We start from the raw sequence: 25,063 nt of genomic DNA on the forward strand, positions 1-25,063 counted from the left end.
GTTAGTGAAAAAAGTATGTGAACCCTTGAGTTAATAACCTCAAAAAGCTAATTGGAGTTGGGTGTTAGCATACCTGGAGTCTTGTTAAGAAAATGAGTTCGGAGGTGTGGACTAGAGCTACTTTGACTGATAAAAACCACTCAAACTTTTTGAGTTTGCTCCGCACAAGAAGAATGCACTTATGTGAGCCATGCCTCGCTAAAAAGAGCTTTCAGAAGATCTACGATCAAGAATTGTTGATTTACATAAAGCTGGACAGGGTTAAAAGTGATTTCAAAGAATTTAGAAATTCACCAGTCTACAGTTAGGCAAACAATCTACAAATGGAGACACTTTGGGACTGTGAGAGTCAGAGCCCAGACCTCAACCCAATAGAGACGCTATGGAATGACTTGAAGAGAGCCATACACGGGAGACATCCAAAGAATATGACGGAGCTAAAGCAGTTCTGTCAGGAGGCTAAAATTCCTCCTGAACAATGTGCAGCTCTGATCCACAGCTACAGGAAGCACCTGGTTGAGGTTATTGCTGCAAAGGGGGGGTCGGTCAACCAGTTATTAATTCCAGGGGTTCACTTACTTTTTCCACTACCATTTTGAATGTTGAATGAGTGTCTTCAATAAAGACATGAAAGATCAGAATTTGTTTTGTGTTATTATTTTAGGCACATTATATTTGTCAGTACTCTTGACTTAAATGAAGATCAGATCACATTTTATGACAAATTAATGCAAAAAAACAGGAAAGTCCAAAAGGTTCACATACTTTTTCTTGCCACTGCATTAGGTTAGATTATATATTGCACAAATATAAATATTCATTGTAAACATAAAAGACATTGTACACAAAAAATACTCACTGGCATTGCCACTCAGTAGGGTGGAACAGACTGGATGGAAATTTATAAAGAAACGTGCTGCGATAAATGCAAGGAATCACCACTTTCTGTCACATGTGCTGCTTAGGTAAGGGAACTGCACTACCATAGTGTGTCAAACTCTTAAACTGTACTAATGGTCCATCACAGAAGCACAATGAAAATTAATACAAAGAGTAAATAAACAACATAACCACGGAGCCGATTGTTGATTTTATACAAAGTCAAATAAACACTTCTCTCTAAGCCTGTGGAGTAGGAGAATTGTTTTACGTTTCTGGATAACAGGACAATGAACCTGTCATGGACATCACTCATCTCCATCCTTCTAAAGAAAGCTCAGAAACAACGGTACTTCTAAAAGAAACTTTATAAGGCAAAATTCGTGTTCCAAGTTCTTTCAAACTTTTAAAGTAGAGCAATAGAAAGTACCCAAACTGGAAACATCATAAAATGGTATGTTTCTTGTAGGACAAAATTGCCTATAACATCATCAGTAGCCAGCTACAGAGTATCCATCATATTGGTGAGATCAGGTGCCTGTGCAGAGCTAAAAGGATATTAAAAGTCAACACCCAGCCCAGCAACAGCCAGTTTATAGTGCCTGTCAAGACATACTAAAGTTTCTACCCAGTGTTCTGGAATGACAAATAAGGTAGCTGGAATCTTGGAACTTTCAATATTTTACCAAGAAACATTAAAATATTTAAAAACCATGGTAATCAGTAATAAATGTTATTTGTTATGTTCATATAATAATTGTGACATAGTCTCCTTAACAATGTATTTTTAATTGGAATAACAGCTTTAGAAGATTAAAATGCAAACCATACTGTACCTTGTCTGTTAACCAGTGGTGAGGCTGAAATCTATGCAGCTCGATATGGTGGATGATAACAAAGCTTCCTTTGGACTTTGAGGGGTGCACAGAAACCACAACCTCTGGGTCTTCCTTTTTCCACAAGGGCGCGAGCTGCAGGTTATAAATGTAATTCAAACATTATGCATATAGTTACACATACAATAAGTACATTAAATGTTTTTGTTTCTGTAAATATGTTCCTCCTTGCCTTCTTTCACACAATATCCCTAAATTGATCATATCAATTTTACAGAATACTGTATATGTAGGGATTTGCACATACTATAACAGTTCACCTTACCTGTTGTTGTGCGGTTTGAAAACTTCTTGGGGAATTACTTTTTTAAGCACCTTTTTGAGGAATACTTTATGTAAGCATTTCAGGGCATCCTTTGTCAGCAAAGCCAACTGCAGAGCCTTTACCTCCTCCGACCAGTGGCTAACAGTTTAAAATGGGCAAGACGGGCTTTCCAGTTGTCCCTACCAGAGAACTTCATCATCACCATCATCATCATCATCCTGGGGGTTGGGGGGAAGATGGCATGCTGCAGAGGTGCATTCCCCATACGGCCTTCTGGTTGAATCTTCATCAATATGGGGGTTGGCCCCTATCTTGGACTGACCTGCACACGGTTCTGGAACAGCCAGTTGGTCGGCTGGTGCTGGCTCTGGGTCCCCACGAGGCCAGGGTGGTGATGGCTGGGCACAGTTACTTCAGCCTGCCTTGCAGGGAACACCAGCTTTATCGGTGGTCTCCCGCGGAGAGCGGTATGGCAGGCAATTCCCTGGCAGCTGCAGGGCCTTCTGCTTCAGGTTGAGCTGCCTCTTGCTTCTGTCGTCTCCGGCGGCTCTTCCCCATTCCACTTCTGACACCAATGTAACACAGGCTAGTGTGAGGAAGGAGCCGAAGAAAGAAGTTGCCTTTTTTCCCCTTTTATTTATCTCCTCTGGCAACAGCACAGCAACAGCAGAACCAGGCACACACTGAACACACATCCAACCCCTTATGAAATACATACATCCCACCCTGAGGGGTATTATGGGAGATCCCACCATGTGCTTCCCCACTAAGGCATCCTGAGGGAACCCACTAAGTGTCTCTCCACCCCCAGTACTACAATATAATAATATGGGGATAAGACTGATGGACAACACTTAGTAACTGCAAGTAGACAGGGGGCCTGGGCTGTCCTGTTGTCACTGAACATATTTAACTGTACCAGTGGTTTCTAGTCAACAGAATGGCCTTCGTTTGTACCCATGCAGTGGTGTCTATGAAATTACTGAACATGCATTCTAGGACAGGTTTGGTATACGATCCCTTAGTTATAGGCCTAGGCTGGGTGCCCTTGCATGATGCTCTCAGGTTCTCCCCACCACTTTATTATTATACACCACCATAACAAGTCACTATTTTGGTCTCTCCTCTGTCCCTGTACCTTTTTCTGGAGCAGTCATTGGCCACATTAGTCTGCCCAGCCTTTGTTTATGATGTCCAGATGCTTTTCTCTTTCCTCTATCTACTCACCCCAACAGGTCGAGACATATGGCCGCCCACAAAGAGCCGGGATCTGTCGGAGGTTTCTTCTGTTAATGGGAGTTTTCCATCTCCACTGTCACCAAGTGCTTGCTCAAGGTGAATGTTAGGTTTTCCCTATACTACTATCATGCCTAAACCTTACTATGCAAAGTAGCCTGAGATTATTGTTGTTGCAAATTGGTGCTAAACAAATAAAAATTTAATTTAAAGTCTAGTAGTCTTGCTGCACTTTTACTCATAAAAACAAATGTTTTAATCTAGAATAACTTTATTTCCTTACAAGCTCCTGCAGTATCAATACGTCAAACAGATAACATTACTTTAAATGGTAACCAGCCTTACATGTATGTTTTTTTCTGACTCAAAGCCTGAAGCGACTTGAGAATTCATATCATATCTACCATCATTACTCACAAACAATATTCCTCTTGCAGGTGTTGAACTTTTGTAATTTCACATTACACATATTTGAAATTGACATCAGTTTGTCAGATAATCACTGGGCCTCCACATGTGAAAAATTATGCAAATATGACATTTTAAATGCAATTACATCTGTGATGGTGTTACTTTGGTAAAATCATACATTGTTAAATATTTAAATATTTAGAGTGATGAAATTATTTGAACTCTAGAGGTCTTTCTTTATTCTGGCCTCTTTGACCCTAAACCTCTGTTAAACCAAGTGTGGAGCAGGTCTATGATTAACCTCAGTACAGTGACTTCTAGTTAGACTGAGGAAATTTCTACAAGCACAGGTCCATTTGCAACTGCAGCATGGAAAACACAGCAGGGTTTGAGTTTAAGTGACAATGTAATCTTGTTCCAAACAATGCATGTTTATAATAATCTTAAAAACCTCTAACTTTAAAGCAGACAAAGTACATACACAGTGGATACAATGGAGTGCATTCTACCCCTTCTTTCCCCTGAATCGATAGGTTCTAGCTATTGGTTGAATCATTCCACTGTCAATATGTACTGTAGTACTGTAAACAGAGCCAACATAAAAACAACCAGTAAGTGTATGTTTTGGTAGGTGCTTTTATTTTAAAACCCTTGTTTCTGTTAATGAGGTCTTGCTCCTGTAATGCTTAAACTTATAGCATAAAAGCTGAGCTTTCATCAAAACAAATTTTCATCTTGTCCATACCTCCACATGAGACTAACAAAAAGGTTTTATTCCCCACTGACAGATCATTCAGAACATCAGTCTTCACATTGTGTATTGTTTCTGCCATTAGCTGAGCAATGGTAGCAGGGGTGGGGTGTGTGGTGTTGGTGAATGGGTGATCATTCCTCTCCAGTTTGCGGCCAACAGCATATTGACCATGCAGATTAGGAATATGACTTCCTCCTCACATGTTGGTGCTCATCCTGGTCTGGCTGTTAGCTGGTGTCAATTCACCCTGGCTGCCTTCTCTGGGTGGAGACTAAGAAGGGGAGACAACACCAATGACATGTTTTTGCTGTTTAATACCAGTGCTCTATAACTTATAAATCATTTTAATTGTCAATATAGCTGTCAAATTCATTTTGTATTAGTATTTTTTGGTATGATCACATTTCACATATTAAATTGCAATAATGCTAAAGAAAATGATTTTAAAAAAATGTAATTAAATTATTTTCCCAAATCATTAAGCCACAATAACTAAGAAACAGGAACATCTGATGAAGGCCAGTACAAGACAAACACTGAACAAATAAGGATGTCATGGCCAGACTCCAAGACACACTTGACCATGAAGAAGGTCAAAGGTCAGCAAGACTATGCCAGGAGCAATTTGGATAGGCCTGCAAGGTTTTAGGACATAGTTCTGTTGACTTGATGAAACTAAACTAGAACTGCTTGGACACATGGACCAGCAGTATGTCAGGCGTGAGAAAGAGAAGACTCATGCCCAGAATAATACCTTGCCCAGAGGTAAGCATCAAGGTGGGTCATTTATAATGTTGTAATGTTTTCTGCTGCAGGAACTGGCAGTCTTGACCATTTAAGTGGCATGGGTTCCCAGAAATATCATGCCATTTTAAAGAGGAACTCGATGCCTTCCGTTGGGAAATTCAAACTTGGTGATGATTTGATTCTCCAGCAAGACAACTATTTCAGGCACACCTCTAAGTCAACCAAAGCCTGGTTGAGAAATTGATCATGGAATGTCCTGGAGTGATCCTCTCAGTCCCCAGATTTAAATCCAATTGATAAACTTTGGTGGGATATAAAGAAGGCAGTTGCAGCACAGAAGCACTGCACTGCAGGGTTTTGCACGTGAAGAATGGACAACATTTCTAAAAGAGATGTTTAAGAAGCTTGTCATCACTTACTGAAAATGTTTACTGGCAGTTATAAAGGCTAAAGGATGGTCACCAAAGTACTGAAGCTGGAGGTTGAATAAAAGTGCATATACACGTTTGTGAAATTAGTTATATTTTATATTTTAACACAATTCATATTCTCAAAATACAGTGGATTCAGAAAGTATTGAGATCTCTTTACTTTTTGCACATTTTATTGTTGTGGATTCAATATGACATATTTGCCATTTCTACTCATTATTATACATATACATCACCCATGATGACAAAATGAATAGAATTGTCTGAAAATTAATCGAGAATCAAAAGCTGAAATCTCTTAACTCGGTGTTATGTCTGAACTGCCATCTTCAGGTCTCTCCACAGATGTTCGATAAGTCTGGGCTTTGGCCGAGCCACTCAAGGACATTCAGACACTTGCCCTGAAGCCACTCCAGTGTTGTCTTGGCTGTGCACTTTGAATCACTGTCTTGCAGAAAGGTGAACTGTCACCCCAGTCTGAGTTTGTGTGTGCTCTTAAGATGGTTTTCTTCAAGAATGTTCATGTATTTGGCTACATTCATCTATTCCTCAGTTCTTACCAGTCTCCCTGTACCAGACACTGAGCAGCACCCACCTAGCATGATGCTACCACCACCACGTTTGACCGTAGGGATGGTATGAGTCAGTGATGTTCAGTGCCCGTTGTTCACCAGATATACTGTTTGGTGTTCTGTCCATCGTCTCACCAGACCAGAGAAACTTTTTCCACGTTGTCCTTTACATTCTGTGTAGCACACTCTAAATGGGCTATCATATGCCTTTTAGTCAACAGTGGCTTCTGTCTTGCCACTCTGCCATATAGGCCTGACTTATGGAGTGCTGCAGAGATGGTTGTTCGTCCAGTAGGTTCTCCCATCTCTGCAAAGGACTTTTGGAGCACTTTTAGTGACTGCTGGGTTCTTTCTCACCTCCCTGACTAAGGCCTCTCTTGCCTGGACGACTAACTCTAGGAAGGGTTAGGGTTGTGCCGAGCTTCTTTGTTTTCAAAATTACTGAGCTCACTATGGTCCTGGGAACACTCACTGCCTTGTAAATCATTTTATATCCTTGCCCTGATCAATGCCTTGCCATAATTTAACTGCTGAGATCCACAGCCAGTTCCATGGACTTCATGGCAAGGTTTGTGTCCTGACAATGCAGTGTGAACTGTAGGGCTGCTCCTTGAAATTCAATTAGTCAAGAGGCCTGTCAGTCGACTGAGACTCTAGTTGAACCCCCCTTTTTTTATTATTTGTTTTGTCAGCCAGCGTGCATTACAATAAAAGGTAGCCCCAAACCCCATTAGCTTGTCATCATCATCGACTCATTTTGGTGTGCCAAGCAGCAACTGGCACAATGCTTCACCCTGTGGTCGCAGGGAGGGGGACACCCACATCAAGGGTGACACTGTATGATGCATGGATTTATATGGTCCGATAACACTATTCGGCAAATTGCTTCCCAGAATGAGGAGGAAAAAGACAACAAAACCCACCAGGACAAGCCACATAAATGTGAGATTTGTACTTTATTAGAAGTGTGGTCAAACATCATGGTCTGCTTTTACAAGAGAAAACGCAGCTTAGCGAGGAAAAAGGAGCACTTATTTTGATGCAAGGGATCTCACTGCTAATGCAAACACGGCAGAATCATTGTCATGCGAGTACAAAATTGCACAGAGTTCTAAATCACGCTCACAAAACGATTTGTGCAGCCCTACCACCAGTCTCCATAGATCTGGCCGCCCAGCCAAACTGAGTAAGCAGGTATCAAGGGCCTTGTTCAGGCAGGTAAACAAGATTCCAAGGGTCATTATGAATGAGATCCAGAGTTCCTTTCTGGAGATGGGAGAACCTTACAGAAGGACAACTATCAGCTCAGCACTCCACTATTCAGGCCTCTATGAAAGAGTGGCCAGATGGAAGCCATTCCTCACTAAAAGGCACATGACAGCTTGCTGGGAGTTTGCTACAAGGCACCCAAACAACTCTCAGACCATGAGAAGCAAAATCATCTCTTCTGATGAAACAAAGATTGAATTCCCAACGGTGTGTGTGTGTGTGTGTGTGGATAAAGCCAGGCACTGAGCCTCATCTCATTAATACCATCCATACACGGGGATGTTTTTCTACGTCTGGGACTGGGAGACTAGTCAGGATAGAGAAAACAAAATATAGAGCAATTCTGAATTGAGTTCTGAATGAAAACCTTATCCAGAGTGCTCAGTATCTCAGGTTGGGGTGAAGGTTTACATTTTAACCCCAAAGTATACTGCCAAGAAAACACAGAAGTGGCTCCAGGAAAACTCTGTGAAAGTCCTAGAGTGGTCCAGCCAGATTCTGAACCTGAACCCAATCAAGCATCTCTGGAGAGACCTGAAAATAGCTGTGCACGAATGCTCACCATCCAACCCAACTGACCTGGAATGATTCTGCCAAAACTGTAAGAAAATTCAAATTGAAAGGTGCCACGACTGTAGCTTCATTCTCAAGAAGACCCAAGGCCATCACTGCTTTTAACCAAATACTAAGTGATGGGTCTGAATACTTACGTAAATGAGATATTTGTCTTTTTAATAAAATTACAAAATGCTCCAAAAACCTGTTTTTACTTTATTATTGTGGAGTAGAGTGTAGACTGATGAGAAAAAAAAACGAATCCATTTTAAGATGAGCCTGAAACATAACAAAAATGTGGAAAACTTCAAAACTATCTGTATTGACTATAACACCACCACCAACTGTAACACCATGCAACAAACTCTATGCACACATTCTACACTGCAGCTCTAATTTCATGGAAAAGTAAAAATAAGCAAAACATTTTTACCTCAAGGGGGGTTTACCAGAGTACTGCAGTACTGTGTTAGGATTAAATATAAATGTGCCTGTAAAAGTGAGTTGTATTACAGTATAGGCTGCTATTCTTCCATACCCATTAACCCTTAAATTGTGCATACATGAGACTGTATTCTTTTTCCATTTAAACATAACAGTTCAAATGTTTCAGAACAGTAATAGATAGATAGATAAAAATACTTTATTAATCCCAATCTGGGAAATTGCATCCCGCCGGTTTGTGCATTTTATGCAACCATCACAAGACAAACCAGCTCAGAATCAGGATTAAGATCAGAATTCATGTTCAAAAACCTCTGGTAGTAATATCTGGAACAATACATACCAGTGAAAAATCAGTTTTTTTAAAAACAATTTCATATGTAAATGCTTATAAGATGAAGAAGCTTAAGCTAAGCTAAAAAACAAAAACTTCTTTTACCTTGACATGAATTTGGTTGCGCAGCACAGCAGCTCGGAGAATCATGGCTTTGGCTCGTCTCTGGAACTCCTTACCCATATGGAGCGATTTCTCAAATGTGGTGCTTCTTTGATCCACATCCCTCGCATACAGTATCTAAAAAAATAGAGGACCAGCAGGTTGCAATGACTTAAGTGAGTAATTATTCATTTATATGTTTTCATATGTTTTTTTTCCCCACCTTGCTATGGGAGTCAATCCGTGCATTTATGAGGCCCTCTAGTATAAGCTGGGTGAGCTCATCTTCCAGAGCTGCTACTGTGGTGTTGAAAGCCTGGGCCATCTTAGTCATGTCTGCTGACACATAGGGGCTGAAATACTGACAACACACACACACACACACACACACACACACACATCACATATCTGTTATGCTTTTACACAGGTGTTAGTTATTTATCAAAACCTCCTTTGAGAAATATCAGTCAAACTCTAAGACAGTGGTTTTCAAATTGTAGGGTGTGCCTCCCCTGGGGGGTACTAGAGGACTTCAGGGAAGGTCCAGGATCAGGGAACAAATGAACCAGAAAAAAAGAACAAAACATAACAAAACAATCACTGTAAACAATCTTCAGCCTGGCTATGTGTGGGACAAAATGGATTGATTTGTAGAGAGGATACAGAATCTGGGGCAGAAAACAGAGTAGGTATGACAATGTCTGTTTAAAGTTTGGATTTTCATGGACTCATTCTGATGATGTTCCATTGCCATAGTGTGTTATTTGTAAAGTAGTGCCTTTGTGATTTTTTTCCCACCATTGCTTGTATGTTTATTGAATGTGTTCAATAAAGACATGAAAGATCATGACTGTGTTTTATCTGCTGAGAAATAGTGTTTTATTGATATTTGTGACTTTGGTGAAGATCGGCTCACATTTCATGACCCATTTATGCAGAAAATCAGGAAAATGCAAACAGTGCCATTACTTTTGCTTGCAACTCTATGATGATTTCAATGTGGATAGACCCCCTGCCCTGAACCACATACATGCATTAGAAGGTGCAACATTGCCCCTTGGTGGTTGCAATGACATCTCACCATAACAGACAGACATAACTCTTGCAGTACCTAGTGTATATACAGACGAAAACAAAATTGTTGGTACCCTTCTGTTAAACAAAGAGAAACTCACAATGGTCACTGAAATAACATGAAACTGACGAAAGTAATAATAAATAAACATTTACTGGAAATTAACTAATGACAATCAGTCATTGCTTTTGAATTGTGGTTCAACAGAAGCATTTAAAAAAAAAAAAAACTAATGAAACTGGCCTGGACAAAAATGAAGGTACCCTTAATGTAATATTTTGTTGCACAACCTTTTGAGGCAATCACTGCAATCAAGCAATTTCTGTAACTCCCAATGAGACTTCTGCACCTGTCGACAGGTATTTTGGCCCACTCCTCGTGAGCAAACTGCTCCAGCTGTCTCAGGTTTGATGGAGGCCTTCTCCAGACTGCATGTTTCAGCTCTTTCCACAGATGTTCAATAGGATTTAGATCAGGGCTCATAGAAGGCCACTTCAGAATAGTCCAATGTGTTGTTCTTAGCTATTCTTGGGTGTTTTTAGCTGTGTGTTTTTGCCAGATGCAGCAAAGCAGCCCCAGAACATAACTGAGCCTCCTCCATGTTTCACAGTAGTTACAGTGTTCTTTTCTTTGTATGCTTCATTTTTGTGTCTGTGAACATAGAACTGATGTGACTTGCCAAACAGTTCCAGTTTTGTCTCATCTGTCCAAAGGGCATTCTCCCAGAAGCTTGTTGCTGGTCAATCTGCATTTGGGCAAATTCCATTCTTGCTTTTTTTATGATTTGCTTTCAACAGTAGAGTCCTCCTCGGTCGTCTTCCATGAAGTCCACTGTGGCTCAAACAGCGATAGATGGTGCGATCTGATGCTGATGTACCTTGGCCTTGGAGTTCACCTCTAATCTCTTTGGAAGTTGTTCTGGGCTCTTTGGTTACCATTTGCATTATCTGTCTCTTCAATTTTTCATCAATTTTCCATGTCCATGGAGGTTAGCTACAGTCCTGTGGACCTTAAATCTGAATAATATGTGCAACTGTAGCCACAGGAACATCCAACTGCTTGGAGATGGTCTTATAGCCTTTACCTTTAACATGTTTGTCTATAATTTTCTTTCTAATCTCCTGAAACACACCATGATACCAAACAGCACAGTGACTACTTTTCATCCTCTAAATAGGCAGACTGACTGATTACAAGTTTGAAAACACCTGTGATTCTAATTAGAGGACACACTTTAGTTTAACATGTGTATGGTCAAATTATTTTCAATCCTTTCTAGGGGTACCATCATTTTTGTCCAGGCCAGTTTCATTAGTTTCTTTTTTAAAATTCTTCTGTTGAACCACAATTCAAAAGCAATGACTGATTGTCATTAGTTAATTTCCAGTAAATGTTTATTTATTATTACTTTCGTCAGTTTCACGTTATTTCAATGACCATTGTGAGTTTCTTTGTTTAACAGAAGGGTGCCAACAATTTTGTCCACGTCTGTACGTATCTATGGTAATAGCCCAAGTAATTATCAATCAATCTCCGTTGGGTAAATAAAAATCTTTTTTTTATTTGAATCATATTTAGAGTTAAAGAAACCCCACTATTTAAAGACTTTTTTAAAAAGTTCAGTAAATGAATGATACTTTCAAAGTCAATGAGTAATCAGGTTAAATAATCGTGGTCTCAATACTGACAAAAATAATCAGGATTATGGTTTTTGCCATATTCCTGCAGCCCTATGTAATATCAATACTGATTTAAAACAGTGTGGATATGACTGACTTTATGTTCTTAAAATTATCACCATCTATTTGAAGAGATCAAAGATAGTGTACACATGGTCCGTCTTACCTGAATGAGGGCTCTGTTCCTGATCTGACTATACAGTGTCCTGACATGCGGGGCTAGGTACATATCCAACAGGAGGTTGTCCTGGAAGAAACACAACACGTCTCAAGACATGCACTGATAATTAACACATCTATCTGATCTATCTAAAGCTTTTGACATTGTAGATCATACTAACTGGGGTGTAAAAATCCATTAAGTAACTAGCAATCTGATGTCATCAATACAAAGCATAAACATCAGTGTTGGACTTTATTTTGACATTTCAACCAGCCTCATCCCTACACATTCCTGTTAAAACTACTCTGTTCTCTTTGAACTGGACAATACGCACAAGGCAATACAGTAACCGAGCACTGACCGAGAATTCACTCCAAAAATGAAATGTGAGTGGCACATAAGCACTACTGACGCATTCTATCCGTTCAGACCACACCAGCTCCGACCTCCAAGCAGCATTTCTATCATCAGAACAGCTGTCTGTCAGCAAGACAGAAGCTGGACCAACTGCCTTCATCAGGCTAACTGCTAGCAGAAACAGGCTAGATAACAATAGTTTTCACGTGGGCTCATTAGGAAGAAATCTGCAATGTTTTTAATCCATGGATTTAAAGATTTTGTTAATTTCCCGTCTAGCTACAGAGGTCGAGGGAAAGATAAACCCCAAAGCTCAAAGTGACACCAGGGGCCTGATCAATCACAAGTTACCAGTAGAAAGTTTGCAACACAAAAATAAAGGGGATTTGTGGAATTTGAAGAGCTGTCTTTGGTGATTATGCTCTCAGATCTTTAGGAAGCAGTCAGCCTCTGGTCAGAACCAAACAGGGTGAAATTGCTTTTAGCTACTGTGCTGCACACAGATGACCTTAAATGTGCGCCAGTGCTGCCACTTTTCAAATCTAAAGTGAAAAGTCTGCTGTTTTCCTGTGCCTTTGATTGACTGGTTTCTATGCTGCACTTCTGTTTCATCTGTTGCATTAGAGGCAACCTACAACCTGTTACTGCACTACAACTGATGTTATTCTGATTTTTAACATTGCTAGCTTTTCTTTGCCCATGTAAAGCACTTTGATTTGCCTCTGTGCATGAAATGTGCAACATAAATAAAACTGCCCTGCCTAAATGTGCCAGAGGAAAAGGAGAAAGAATAGAAAAAAAACTAAGTCTGTGTGAATTAACATATTTGATATACAGTGAGTTCTACCTGTTGCATGAAATACTGTATATATATATATATATATTCATTATCTTTAACAGTGATTGGATGTTTGCCAATAGTTAAAAATATGCCATAATTTGATTCCATTTAATTCAGGGGTCTGCAATTGATATCAAGCAATATTATCTTACTATTTCACACAATTATATTTTTATTAAATAAAATGTAACATAAGTATAATCTAAATAAATTTATTGAGCTCCTCTGTTCACTTTCAATACAAATAAGGACCAATGATAACCTTCCATTTCAAGAAACATTTTTGAGCATTTACATTGTCACACAGTGAAAACTTTTTTTCCTACATTGCAGTGGGAGTTTTAAAGCTTAACATTCACACTTACTGTTGTGTGTGTCCTTTTTAATTCAGAATACATCCATACCCATGACTTGTTTCTGATGGCAGAATATACTTCATGTAATTTTCTTGGCTGCTACAGGTCAAGGACACTTCTCATAGAAAGCGTTTTGTTGCTTGCCTCTCTCATGCAACAGCTAAGACTAAGACATGCATATGAGACACGCGTCACCCCTGGAACCACCCCATTTTCTTCTCTCTGGTGTGTTTGACAAAGCGTATACCCACAGACCGTTCATCTGTCAGCAAGACGGTGACCAGACAAACAACAACAGTGTTCTGACAACAGTGACAATGTACTGAGGTTGGAGTCCAATGAACAAATGAAATGCTTCAGTAGCTTATGCTCTACTGACATCTCACTTTTAGAGTGAATTCCCAGTCTCAGAATGCTAGCTGCACTGCCTTAGCGCTTGTTGTCCAGTTTGAAAAGAACTGCTCTTCACTGGAAACGCATATCGCAGGGTATTTGATCACTGTATCGATCCAGATCAACAGATCGTTACACCCCTAGATAACAAAAATGTAGACTGTGTGCAACTGGCACAATGTTTCACATCAATCACAGATGCCACAACCTAGTCAAAATTGCATCATGGCACACTTTTATGTCAAACATTGATGGCACCTATGTTTATACCCTAATTACTAAGTATTCAAAAGTTAACTATTTAACAGTCTGATATCTGAGAGTCATTACAACAGCAATGTGTAAAAGAAGAAGGTCTAAAGTCTCCCTAATAATTTAGGGATGGAACACTTCAAAGTTCAGCACTTGGACCTTTACTGCATTTATATAAAATAAGCTCAGACTAAATATACAATAAGCAAGTGTTCCATCTTTATGCTGATGACAGTTATTTCAGCATTGCTCCCGCTGGGGTACAGGCTCCTTCCAAATTACAGGAAGCTTTTTATATTGTTCAACAATGTCTGCTTGATCTGAACCTTTTCTACTGAAGGAAAACCAAAGGGCATGGTATTTACAAAATTATAACAAAGTCAACTGCCTGGGATGTTTCGCAGCAGCAGTGCTGTGTTAAAAATTCCTTGTATACTGAGCTTCCATATGAATGTTCTGCCATTCTTTGGCACATTTAATTATGTATTATTGACTATAAGACTATATTCTCATATTATCAAAACTATACTGTGTGTATGTAGTCTTTGTTTAAACCAAAAAGGTTTCTGCTCCAACCTTCATTTCATCCAGCAGCTTGAGACAAGATGCATACTTGGACTCGTAGAACTTGAAGATGATGTCACGGATCTGAGGTTCCAACTCTAGAAATAACTTAAAGGAGCTGAGGACAAAAAAAATATGATAATATAGAGTTCTATTTATTTAACGTACCACATTGTTTTTCATTTGTCATTTACTAAACTACTACCTCCTACCTGCTGGAGATAACGTTACGCTGGAGCTCCTGCCTGTCAAATGTGGCCAAAGCACACAAGCCCCCATACACGGCTACATTACTGGGTGACAGCAGCTGCAGAGAACACACCCACACACATTATAAATCAAGCAGAGCTTTGCTTTTTAAAAATGTTTTCATTTTGGAAGATTTTGGCCTGAAATTTGTTATTTATTGTTACTGTGGCTATACAATACAATTTTGAAGGTTGCAACCCCTAAATGTAATAAGATTGGGTATCGTCACACAATGTGAGCCCAATAAACACAAAGAAAAACAACTGTAGTTTGTTCTTCTTACTTCCTATTGAACTTCATGTTAACAGCGTCAGGAGATGAGAGGGAAAGGTATTTGAAGCCACTGTGCAGTTTTTTCAAGTTAAATTAGTCCTACCCAATAAGTTCTCACATGACAAGCTACAGGGTTCCTTTGGCTCCAACATTTTTGAAAATCACACAAAGGACAATTCTACACAAACTGGTGGACCATTACTACATCTTTCTGAGTTTTGTGTTCAACCATGTGATCAGATCCATCTTATTTATTATTTAAAAAACAAGTTCACATTTCTTCAAGTCTTTTTTTTAAAACAACACTCAGATGCCCATGTATACAATGTACGATAATATCTATACTGGAGCAACACCAATGCAACTCATCTTAAACATATCCAGAGTCCTCATTCTGTGCAATCTTAAGGGCCAGTCATGCTTTACTCATCCTCACGTCCGCTATAGATGAGTAATGCAATTTCTGTCATCTTCCCGGGTCTCCAAGGGTCCATGTGGACTATGTGGGGACACCTGTGTGCAGGCCCAAAATTTGTGCCTTTGTGGATGGTCCATACAGCAAATGTACAAGTACCACAATGCTTGGAAAATGTCAGCGTATGCTAACATAAGGCAGACCCTTAATTTTAAGTACAAATAGGAATGCGTGCACTTCCTTTGTCTGTACAAGGGTATGCACAAAGCATGTATAGCCCTTTAGGCCAAAGGCACAAGGTATATACGGGAATCATGACGTAAAATTCAAAATCTTTTAGACCTTTTCAATATAATTTAAGACTTCACTGCCACTTCAAGTTATAACTGGTTACATCAGAAATACACCTTTAACTTTTATTTACTATATATTGATTTTGAGATTGCAAAACTAAACAGTCTTAGTTTATCTTAAATTCTATTGACGACTCTATCAATACAATAGAAATCAAACAAACTGGGAGGGACAAAAGTTCAAGAAAATAATATAAGTGACTAACCCAAAGGCAAGGTTTCTCAAAAGTCCATGCTGACAACAGTCAGCCCATCTCTGTGAGGCATTACACAAGCTACCCAGCTATGCAATATAAAAAAAATAAACACAGAAAGTTTTAGCAAGCAGATCCTTTCTACAAATAGGCTATTCACATGGAAAACGGCTACAAAATTTTGTACCACTTAAAATGGTGATTAAGACTTTCTAATTGCCTTAATTTTTGCTTATTTGATTTGTTACCTTTTAATACTTTTTAGGACCTGCGGATACCCTGTGGTAACATGAAGCTTCAGCAGTCTGAATTATACACATAAAATGCTAATTTTCCTAAAGCAACAGCTTACCGACTATAAAATTCACAGGCAATGTTTCCTTGCTAAGGTGCTGGTAGAAGAGCAGTAGTACAAACTAACCCAATTTGGCTAACAGAGACTGCTTTAAACTTTGGAATATATTTTTGCACAAAAGGGATTTTGTCCTATCATGACATCACTTTGGCAAGGGATGTCTTTTTGGCTAGTATGAACCTAAAACGAGCATAAATGTACTTGATGATAGACAGACTTGGAAAAATGTCAATCTACCCTTAACGTTTCTTTGACAGATCGAGATATAGGAACATGGCACAAATTGCTGGTATCAACTCACCTCTGGACAATCGCAGTGGTCAAAGGAAGCCTGCAGGAAGCACTTGGCAGCTGGTTTGTATTTTCGGGAGGCTAACTCTGCCAGGCCTGAAACACCAACAAACAAGGTAAGGCTTCAATAATAACAACCACTATACCCTTCAAAAACAATGTACAACTGCTCTAAAGAGAGAGAGCAGCTGAGATCAGCTGTTACTGGCTGCTCTCATAAGAGTTTTTCTTTTTTTTTTTTTTCTTCTACATGACAGTACAAGAAACTGGTTTATACCTTTTTCCACTATACTTGGAAAGGATATGAACAGCCATGGGTACCAGGGAGCTACCTCTCAGCTGATCTTCCAAACCACATAATGATGGCCTAAACTAACTTCAGGTTGTACTGGGTGACATTAGCATCACAGAACATAAACGAATAGTAGATGGATGGTCGGAATGTGGACGCCCACAGGAAGAAGACTCTTCTAATGACACAATGCGTTTTTGTTGGTACTAGATGCTAAACTAGCTAAGGTTATGTTAGCAGTATGGCTAACCAAAACAATAGAAACTGGGCTGGAAATATGAATGAAGCCATTCGCGCTGACTCATCACAATGTGGCTGTATCATACACACAACTACAACACTCCCCCTTCAACTCTGCAACCCATTGCATAAAAACACAGCAGGGAGTTGCATTTTACTGCACTCAGTCTGAATGCCCACTAATGTTAATGCTGTCTTACCTGCAGCGCACTTTAATTTGGTGAGGACTGCTTGATTTTGGCTATCTCGCTCTCCTCTTTGCTAAAGAGAAAGAATCAGAAATGGCATCAAATAAAGGAAAATTGGAAAAACACTTGTGGTTTATCTAGAGCAATACTCATCCCACTAAATTGTTTCTGTGTTTCAGTCAAGTTAAAGGGTGCACAAAGCATATTAGACACTGTCCACACAGCTAACAGTATAGTAGTTTAGACAAAGTGAAAACTCAGCTGTGAGAGGGTGGTGCTCACCTCTGCTATTTCTGGTGTGGATTCTGCCTTATTAACATAGCTCAGCACATGGGACCAGTTCTGGAGATAAACACTAACCTGTGGACACAAAGGACAGGATTTATTCATTCACAAACTTAGTTTGCTGAAGTTTCCTGTCATGGGGCACAAACCAAAAGGAAAAAAAAAACAGTTCTACTTGAAAACACTTATCTCAGATGTATAACACAAACATATTATAGCCATAATAAGTCTGTAAATACACAAAAGTGTAAGGAATGTTTTATTTACACAGAAATTAAATAAGTGAAAAACAGCAAGCCTTCATAACTGTAGCCAGTAGCTGTTAACAGTGGTTACTGACTAATGGCATGAATACAGAAGAGCATTGTGATTCCATCCTGCTGTACCTTGATGACATTCAGACACATGTTAATGACATGCTTAGCACTTGTGCAATAGTCTCTGGCTCGGGAATAGCACTTGAGGGCATTACTGAGGTCACCACAGTCCAGGTAATGGTCCCCTAAGTCATCATGGCCTCTCCTGGGTTAGAAAGGACAGTAAGTAAGGAAGGCAAGAGGGAGATACGGTGGTAAATGTAGGGTGTGAGACAAATGGTCACTTCAAAAACAAGAATTACCACCTTGTGGTTGTATGCCTTGGCCAACCAGTCAAATACATAGGCATGAGAAAGAAGTGAGGTCACTGACCTTGACCTTTGACCACAGAAACTAAAACTAAATCAGTTCTTCCTCAAGTCCAAGTGGACACTTGTGCCAAATTTGATGAAATTCCCTGAAGGTGTTCCTGATATATCACACTCACAAGAAATGTACGGATGGACAGACAAGACATACAACCTGAAAACATGATGCCTCCAGCTGTGGCTATCATAAACGGGGAAGCATAAAAAAAAAAATCGACCAGTCAGAATATGCAGGAAAAAATTTCTGTAAAGAGGTAACACTTGAAATCTTTTCAGTCATCTTCGTGACCATCACTCTATTTTATAGCAAATTCAAGGTAAAATAACTTTTAGCTCAATGCATAATGTGAGGACTTCGTAATGGGGCAAACAGCTTGTCATTAAACTTTCAGTGTCACACAGTCTTGTAAAAACACTTCACATTGTTCTGCTGCTGTTGTGAGTCTATTAGTGTAGTGTAGTCACCCCACCAACATATTTTGTTCATTTAAAATCTGACAGTCATCAACTTGTTTGAAAAGCTGTTGCAACAGAAGAAACACTATAATCCTCTGTATTTATGTACAATTAATCACCTTTATTGGCCAAGTATGTTACACACAAGGAATTTGTTTCCGGTACAGAACCGAGGCAGCCATCCGCGGCGCTAACTCAACCAATGGCTCTAACCATCGAGGGCAACAGGGGGGTTCAGCGTCTTGCCCAAGGACGCTTCGACATGTGCCGGCACCGAGATTCAAACCTTCAAACTTCTGGTTGGGAGACGACTGCTCTACCCACCGCACCACCACCCAATTCTGGGCTCTTTACAATTACTTTCACTGTCTTCTTAAGACATTTGTTTTGATGTACTCAAATGCAGCAAAGAAGACTGAGCATAAACATGTGTGTGAGTGAGTGAGACATTAATAATGCCACCAGAAATAATACATTTGCTATTCCCTTGTTTACTAAGAACATTGATGCTAACAAACTAAGACATCCATGGCTTCTGATGTCATACCTGATACTCTCTTTAATTGAGTTGCCTTTGTAGTTCTTGAGATCAGTATCCAGTTTCTCCAACTTGAGCAGAGCCTTTTTCCTAGTGGACTCAGCCCAGGCTGAGTCTAGGGGAGGAGGAACAACCCCGCCTTCAGGCACGGGGTCTGGGACACCCTGCACTTCTCTAGAGGTGGAAAAAAAATTACACACAAAACAATTTGCATTAAATGTTGACAAATTTAAGAGTGAAAATCCTGTACAGTACTAAATGATTGTGGTACAGCACATTGTTGCCACCCCAGTTTGCCATTTTCATATTTTACTTTTTCACATTTCCACAGTCCTGGGCTAGGGCTCAGGGACATGCCAAAATTGTAATTTTTTTTTCTTTCTAAAGTGATATCTATTAAGACAAAAGCCAAGCTTCAAGGTGAACTAAGCAATATCAGAAAATCTAGCTAGTGCTAGTATGAGGCTGTAGGATCAATGGCCTCTGCTCCTCCCACCTAACCCTCCCTGTCCCTGCTCACTCCACTCTGCTCTGAGCTTCACCTGACCTTTTATGAACACACAACCATTACACAGCGTCACAGTTTGGAAATGAATTCACAAAGTTAATGGGAAGCATTCAACCGAATAGCCTATTTACAGCAGTGCTTTTTCAAAGCAGCATGCCACGGTCACTTGCATTACTGAGCAAAAGAGTACACAAAGGTTTTTATAAATAAAGTAGGTCTACTTTGTTAATACAAAATACAGAGTTCCTTATGGCTGTATATATAAAACTATATATAAACTATATATACAGCCATAGGCCTATTCTTAAATGACATTAAAAAAATTTGTGAGAATATTTTCTACGTATATATCCATTTTCAAATCAAAATCATCCCCGAGCCGGAAATCCAGCACAGTGCAGGAGAACTTGAAGGCCTGCATTTCTTCAAAAAGGACTATTCACCAGCTTTAAGAACAAATGTGGATTTAACTAAACAATGCAACCACAAGAGAATTTCAGTGAAAGCATTCATGAACAACAACACACACGTGCCCATAATATAGGCTTTTATGAGCCTTGGTTCCAGCAGCACATGGCTCAGGGCAGCTTGTGACTGGCCTGGCTGACAATGTGTGTGTGTTTTTTTTTATATGAGGTTTCTGACAGATATGATGTGGCACTTCCAAATGAAGTGGGTGAATACCATAGCATATTAACTCTACAAACTCCATTATGCCTACACTGAGAACTCGGCTGCCCATTCCTAGAGGACTGCCATCTAATTGGTTAAAGAATAGTTTGATTTCTGTGGTAAGTTGTCACTAAGTTCTTAAGCAATAAATCCTATTGAGTGAGATTTTGGTACGACCTAAGTTTTTTATTAAGTTGCAACCTGGGGATAGAAACATAGCTCACTATAGGAAACATTCAGTGAATGCTACAGCAACATTACTTACAAATGTAGTTAAAGTAGTAGAGTACATCCAATCATTGTGTATCTAGTTTACATGGCCAAAAGCAGAAAAACATACATCAGACATTCTAAATCACAATGTTACTGTCCAGTGTTTAGCCAAACAAAAGTCTCTGGTTACCTGGCATATTGCAAATGAGCACACTGGAAATACCTGAACTTGGATTTGGATTCAATTTGCCCTGAGTAGTGGCAAAATTTAGGACCACGAGCGCAAAATGCTGAAAATACAATAGCAGTGGTGCAAAGGTAAACCGACATGGCTGTGTGGTAATTACAGGTTGTTAAGTTCCTGTAATAATAATGACCTAAATGTTAATTTTAGGTAAATTGGGAGCTAACAAATAATCAACCTCTTTGATATGAGTACACCTGCTAACATGACCTATTTTCAAATCAAGTGTCTTTCAAAAGAGGCTTTCTCCAAAAGAAACACCCTGATACCAGAGGGTCATTAACTAGAATACCGTGTAGCCTCAGTGAGTTTGCGGTGGATCTCTTCATAAGTGTCGACATTGAAGGTCCTCTGGACAAAGGCAAGGGCCATCTTTAGGGCTTCTACTCGGAGCTGGGGACAATGCTCAGCGATGAACTGAAGCCTCTCAATACGCATTAATCCACTGTAGCTGGTTGCATACTGCTCCAGGTCCTACACAAGGGAAGGAACAGATGATATTGAGAGATGATATTATGAATGTGTATTATTACAAAAATTAAACCTGCTTGACTAGCATTCAAACGAAGAGATAAGAGAACCATAGCACTGAACGGAATCTGTCATGCTACTCTGTTGCCCTATCCCATTTTCATTACAGTTAGCTTTGTTTGCATTTGGTGTTTGTAGTTTGAGACAAGTCTCCCATGAGGTTATCCCGTGCTCCCATGTGTACGCTGACACAGTTCAATGATGCTTACAGGTGCAGCCTTAGATGCCAGTGACTCCTGAATAACTTTACATCATTGCCACGAAGCCATTAGGCAAATGATTATTGTCACTGGACAAACAGTTACAGTACATTGTGGATTCTTGAGGGTTAGTGGTAGAGTAAGTGTCAGGTTTGTCAGTTCAATACCAGTGTTGGGTTCTCCACTATGTAGTTGGTGTCTGGTGCATTCTGCTGGTCCTCCTGGGGGTCTGCATCAATCTGCATGGGCTCCACAGAACCCTGAAATAAAAACATGTCAGGTTCAAAATTTACCAGACATCACAGTGCAAGATTGGTTCAACATCAATATCAACATAAATGGATACATTAAAAGAAACTACAACAAATAACACCATAACAGAGAGTTTTAAGCATTTAGAACATGACTAGTAAAAGTTTTACAGCAAGTAAATTCTTTTTGTTTGCTGCATTACTGTGAAATGGAATACAGTAGATGTAAAACCAAACGGAAAACTTTAGCAATTGTAACAGTGTGGAACAACCCATTGCAGCGCCTGAGCTATTAACCATCATCAGGCTGATCTTTTGTTGAATGTTGTGGTGCTGGCTTATTTCAGGATCTGTCCACTTTATGAGCTATTAAACAACATGGCACAGAACAAGTAACGTATGTTTGCTCTCCACATAGGGGTTTGATCAGTAATAGATTCATGCAATAAATTCATGTTCCCTGGAATTTAAACATGATATAAAGATGTAAATTTCATTATGAGCTAGCTAGGTTATGTTACCGTTTAACACGCTAAAAGACTAATGATGTGGGACACATTCTACACAATGGCCAGTTACGCTGAAATAACGCTATCTTGTTAAAAGACACATCTTGCAAAAGTCGTACCAATGGCTACGTATAATGGCAGCTATTGTGACATACTGATAATAACAGGAAGTTAGCTTGTCAATGCTAACTTTCATAAGCTTCAGGCTATATTGACAAACAAGCCGGTGTTCCGTCTCCGGTAACGTCATATATATATATATATATTTCCATTCTTTCCTGCCCGTTACATTTGTGATTTTATTTTTCGTAATTGGCTGAGGAAGTAAACTTAGGATCTGTTTAAGTTAAGTACTGGTGTAATATATTGTTTTGTCAGTGCAAGGTGCCATTACAACAATGCCGTTACTGTCACAATTTATAGTCTTAACCAATGGAGGCCTTCGACCAGTTGTTAGCCTTTAGTTCAAACTCCATTTAACAACTTGTCAATTAACCTTAATGTTACCACTGTTTCAGTTTGTCCGGCAAACATACATGCATTTAAAGGTTTTATGAATTTTTTATTGATCCCACAGTTCGGCATACTCTAATGCTCCAAGCACCGTCTCAGTATATATTATAGTCATTAGCTGTTGCTTCGCTTTATTAAGATGCACCGAAACATTTAGAGGAGGTCATTTGCCCTATTAATGTCAACCAATTCTAAAACTGAATTCCTAACGCCATCCACCATAAATCAATAATATGCCTAACATAAACATAAGGAACTAATGATACGTGAGTGGTCTCTGTCCATGACTACCACAGCTAACGCTAACCTAAGTTTCTACAGCTTGACTAGCTAACTGCTAGCTAACGTTACTCAAGTTGTAACGTTGTTGAAGATACATGCCCGTTTCAAGCAATATCTGCTACTTGGAAATGACACAAGCAGTAGTTGTTAAACCTTACCTGAAAGTTAAACACTTGCACAGGCAAAGGCATCTTACTGTTTTGCTCCCAGCGTCCCTGTAATTTGGAGGAAACTGTAGCATAGGATGTACGGCGTACTCTGCTACAACAAAATACCCCGATCAGCGCCAAGGCCTCTTCTTCTTCTTCTAACATATTTCCGGCAGACTGTACGCTGTCTACCGTAATGCTGCCCCTCACAAACAGATTCTAACAATTACTGTAAATCTTAATATTTCTCAAATAGGCCAGTGGTGTAAATACTTCTAAACTGCTCTTCCAATTCGTATCAGGCAAAAACAGTCTTGACAGATAAAGATGAGAGTCCCAAATCCAATGCTTCCCTAAAAAGCTGTTGCTTTTTGTACTATACCTAACACAGACAAATAAAACATGATGGATAGTTTCCAATTTGCCACAATGGCCATCTGGTTGTTTGCCTAGGAGTTTCATCTAGCTGGATAGACTACCAAGCAAAAGATTTTATGCTACTGTTCAGAACTGAGAAAATGGATTATACTTGTTTTTTGGGTGCCAGGACCTGCAGGGGTTCAAGGTAATAAACAATGTCGAGGAGTAGTGAACTACATATAATGAAAAGTTTAACTACATGATTTCTGCATTAGCTTGCTGGTAGTGATTAGTTAAATTACTAGTAATTACTGTAACTTACAACCCTGGTTTCAAAAAAGTTGCAAAACTGCCTTGTATTATATGAAGTTGTATAAAGTAATATAATTTAGAGTAATCTAAGCCAGTGTGTCCCAGTTGTTTCAACCTATTACCCATTCAGACAAAGCATTAAAGCCTTTTACATACCTCTACCAGTTGCGACTAGTTCAATGAAGGAAAAACATAGGTGGATAAGAGCATTTTAATTTGAGATTACCATGACAGCAGCTGTAACCTTGAAAGGAAAGGAATGTTTTTTGTTTATGACAAAAAAATATAACAGCATATTTTTGTTTTATTGCTGGCTTTTAGTATATAACATGTCATACATTTTTACCACTGGCAATTAATGAAATTAGAGGTTGTTTGTTTAATTACGTTCTGCACTGTCATGGGAGTTGCCACATATTGTCATTGCATAAGAAATGATAATAAAGATTGATTGATTGATATGTTGAATTCCTGTTTAAATTAACATGACACACTTGACCTATCTGATCTGTCTTTGTGTAGACTTGCTAAACCTGGAATGACTAAATCAGCCCCTTACTTGCCAAAGCAGGCCTTTCAAGAATCACCTATGACTCTTTGTCCCTTGACATTAACTCCCAGACATGTAAAACCTTTGACCAATTTCTCTTTTTTTAATGGAGAAACAAAGCCTATTAGATTAAAGTCTGTTACAATGAATTTATATTATAAGGATGGAATCAATTTATTCATTAATGTAGATTAAATCTGACAATCTCCTATTATTTATTTTGCATTGTTTGCACTGTTTGTTGCTTGTTAATACTGCTTATTTTGTTATATTACACAGCCTTATGCTGGTTTACTGTTTACTTGCCCCTTGCATGGCGATATGTACTGTACATACAAAATGGGAGCCGATGTACCAGAGTCAAATTCCTCATGTGTCCG

General features: G+C 39.2%; 1 protein-coding gene across 1 annotated transcript; it reads right to left on the reverse strand.

Annotated features, from left to right (window-relative positions):
• Nucleotides 1-3,560: 3,560 nt before the first annotated feature.
• Nucleotides 3,561-23,677, reverse strand: gps1 (G protein pathway suppressor 1). Its single transcript, XM_020608309.1, has 14 exons — nucleotides 23,471-23,677; nucleotides 21,925-22,017; nucleotides 21,319-21,500; nucleotides 19,399-19,563; nucleotides 18,097-18,232; nucleotides 17,708-17,785; nucleotides 17,438-17,498; nucleotides 16,716-16,801; nucleotides 14,788-14,882; nucleotides 14,588-14,693; nucleotides 11,816-11,896; nucleotides 9,119-9,256; nucleotides 8,899-9,033; nucleotides 3,561-4,712 (listed from the first exon to the last, which is right to left on the reverse strand). The coding sequence occupies exons 1-14, from the start codon at nucleotides 23,624-23,626 to the stop codon at nucleotides 4,638-4,640; spliced, it is 1,587 nt and encodes a 528-aa protein (XP_020463965.1). The 5' UTR covers nucleotides 23,627-23,677; the 3' UTR covers nucleotides 3,561-4,637.
• Nucleotides 23,678-25,063: the final 1,386 nt, after the last annotated feature.

This window comes from Monopterus albus, unplaced genomic scaffold (genome assembly GCF_001952655.1).
Source record: "Monopterus albus unplaced genomic scaffold, M_albus_1.0 scaffold92.1, whole genome shotgun sequence".
NCBI classification, from domain to species: domain Eukaryota; kingdom Metazoa; phylum Chordata; class Actinopteri; order Synbranchiformes; family Synbranchidae; genus Monopterus; species Monopterus albus.

What these genes read in the sequence shown, in the direction of transcription:
- gps1 (XM_020608309.1), bottom strand. Translation starts at nt 23,626, where the DNA reads ATGTTAGAAGAAGAAGAAGAGGCCTTGGCGCTGATCGGGGTATTTTGT. An exon ending in CCACACCAGAAATAGCAGAG is followed by an intron (nt 17,499 to 17,707) that starts GTGAGCACCACC and finishes CTTTCTCTTTAG; the next exon opens with CAAAGAGGAGAGCGAGATAG. An exon ending in GGATTGACTCCCATAGCAAG is followed by an intron (nt 9,034 to 9,118) that starts GTGGGGAAAAAA and finishes CTATTTTTTTAG; the next exon opens with ATACTGTATGCGAGGGATGT.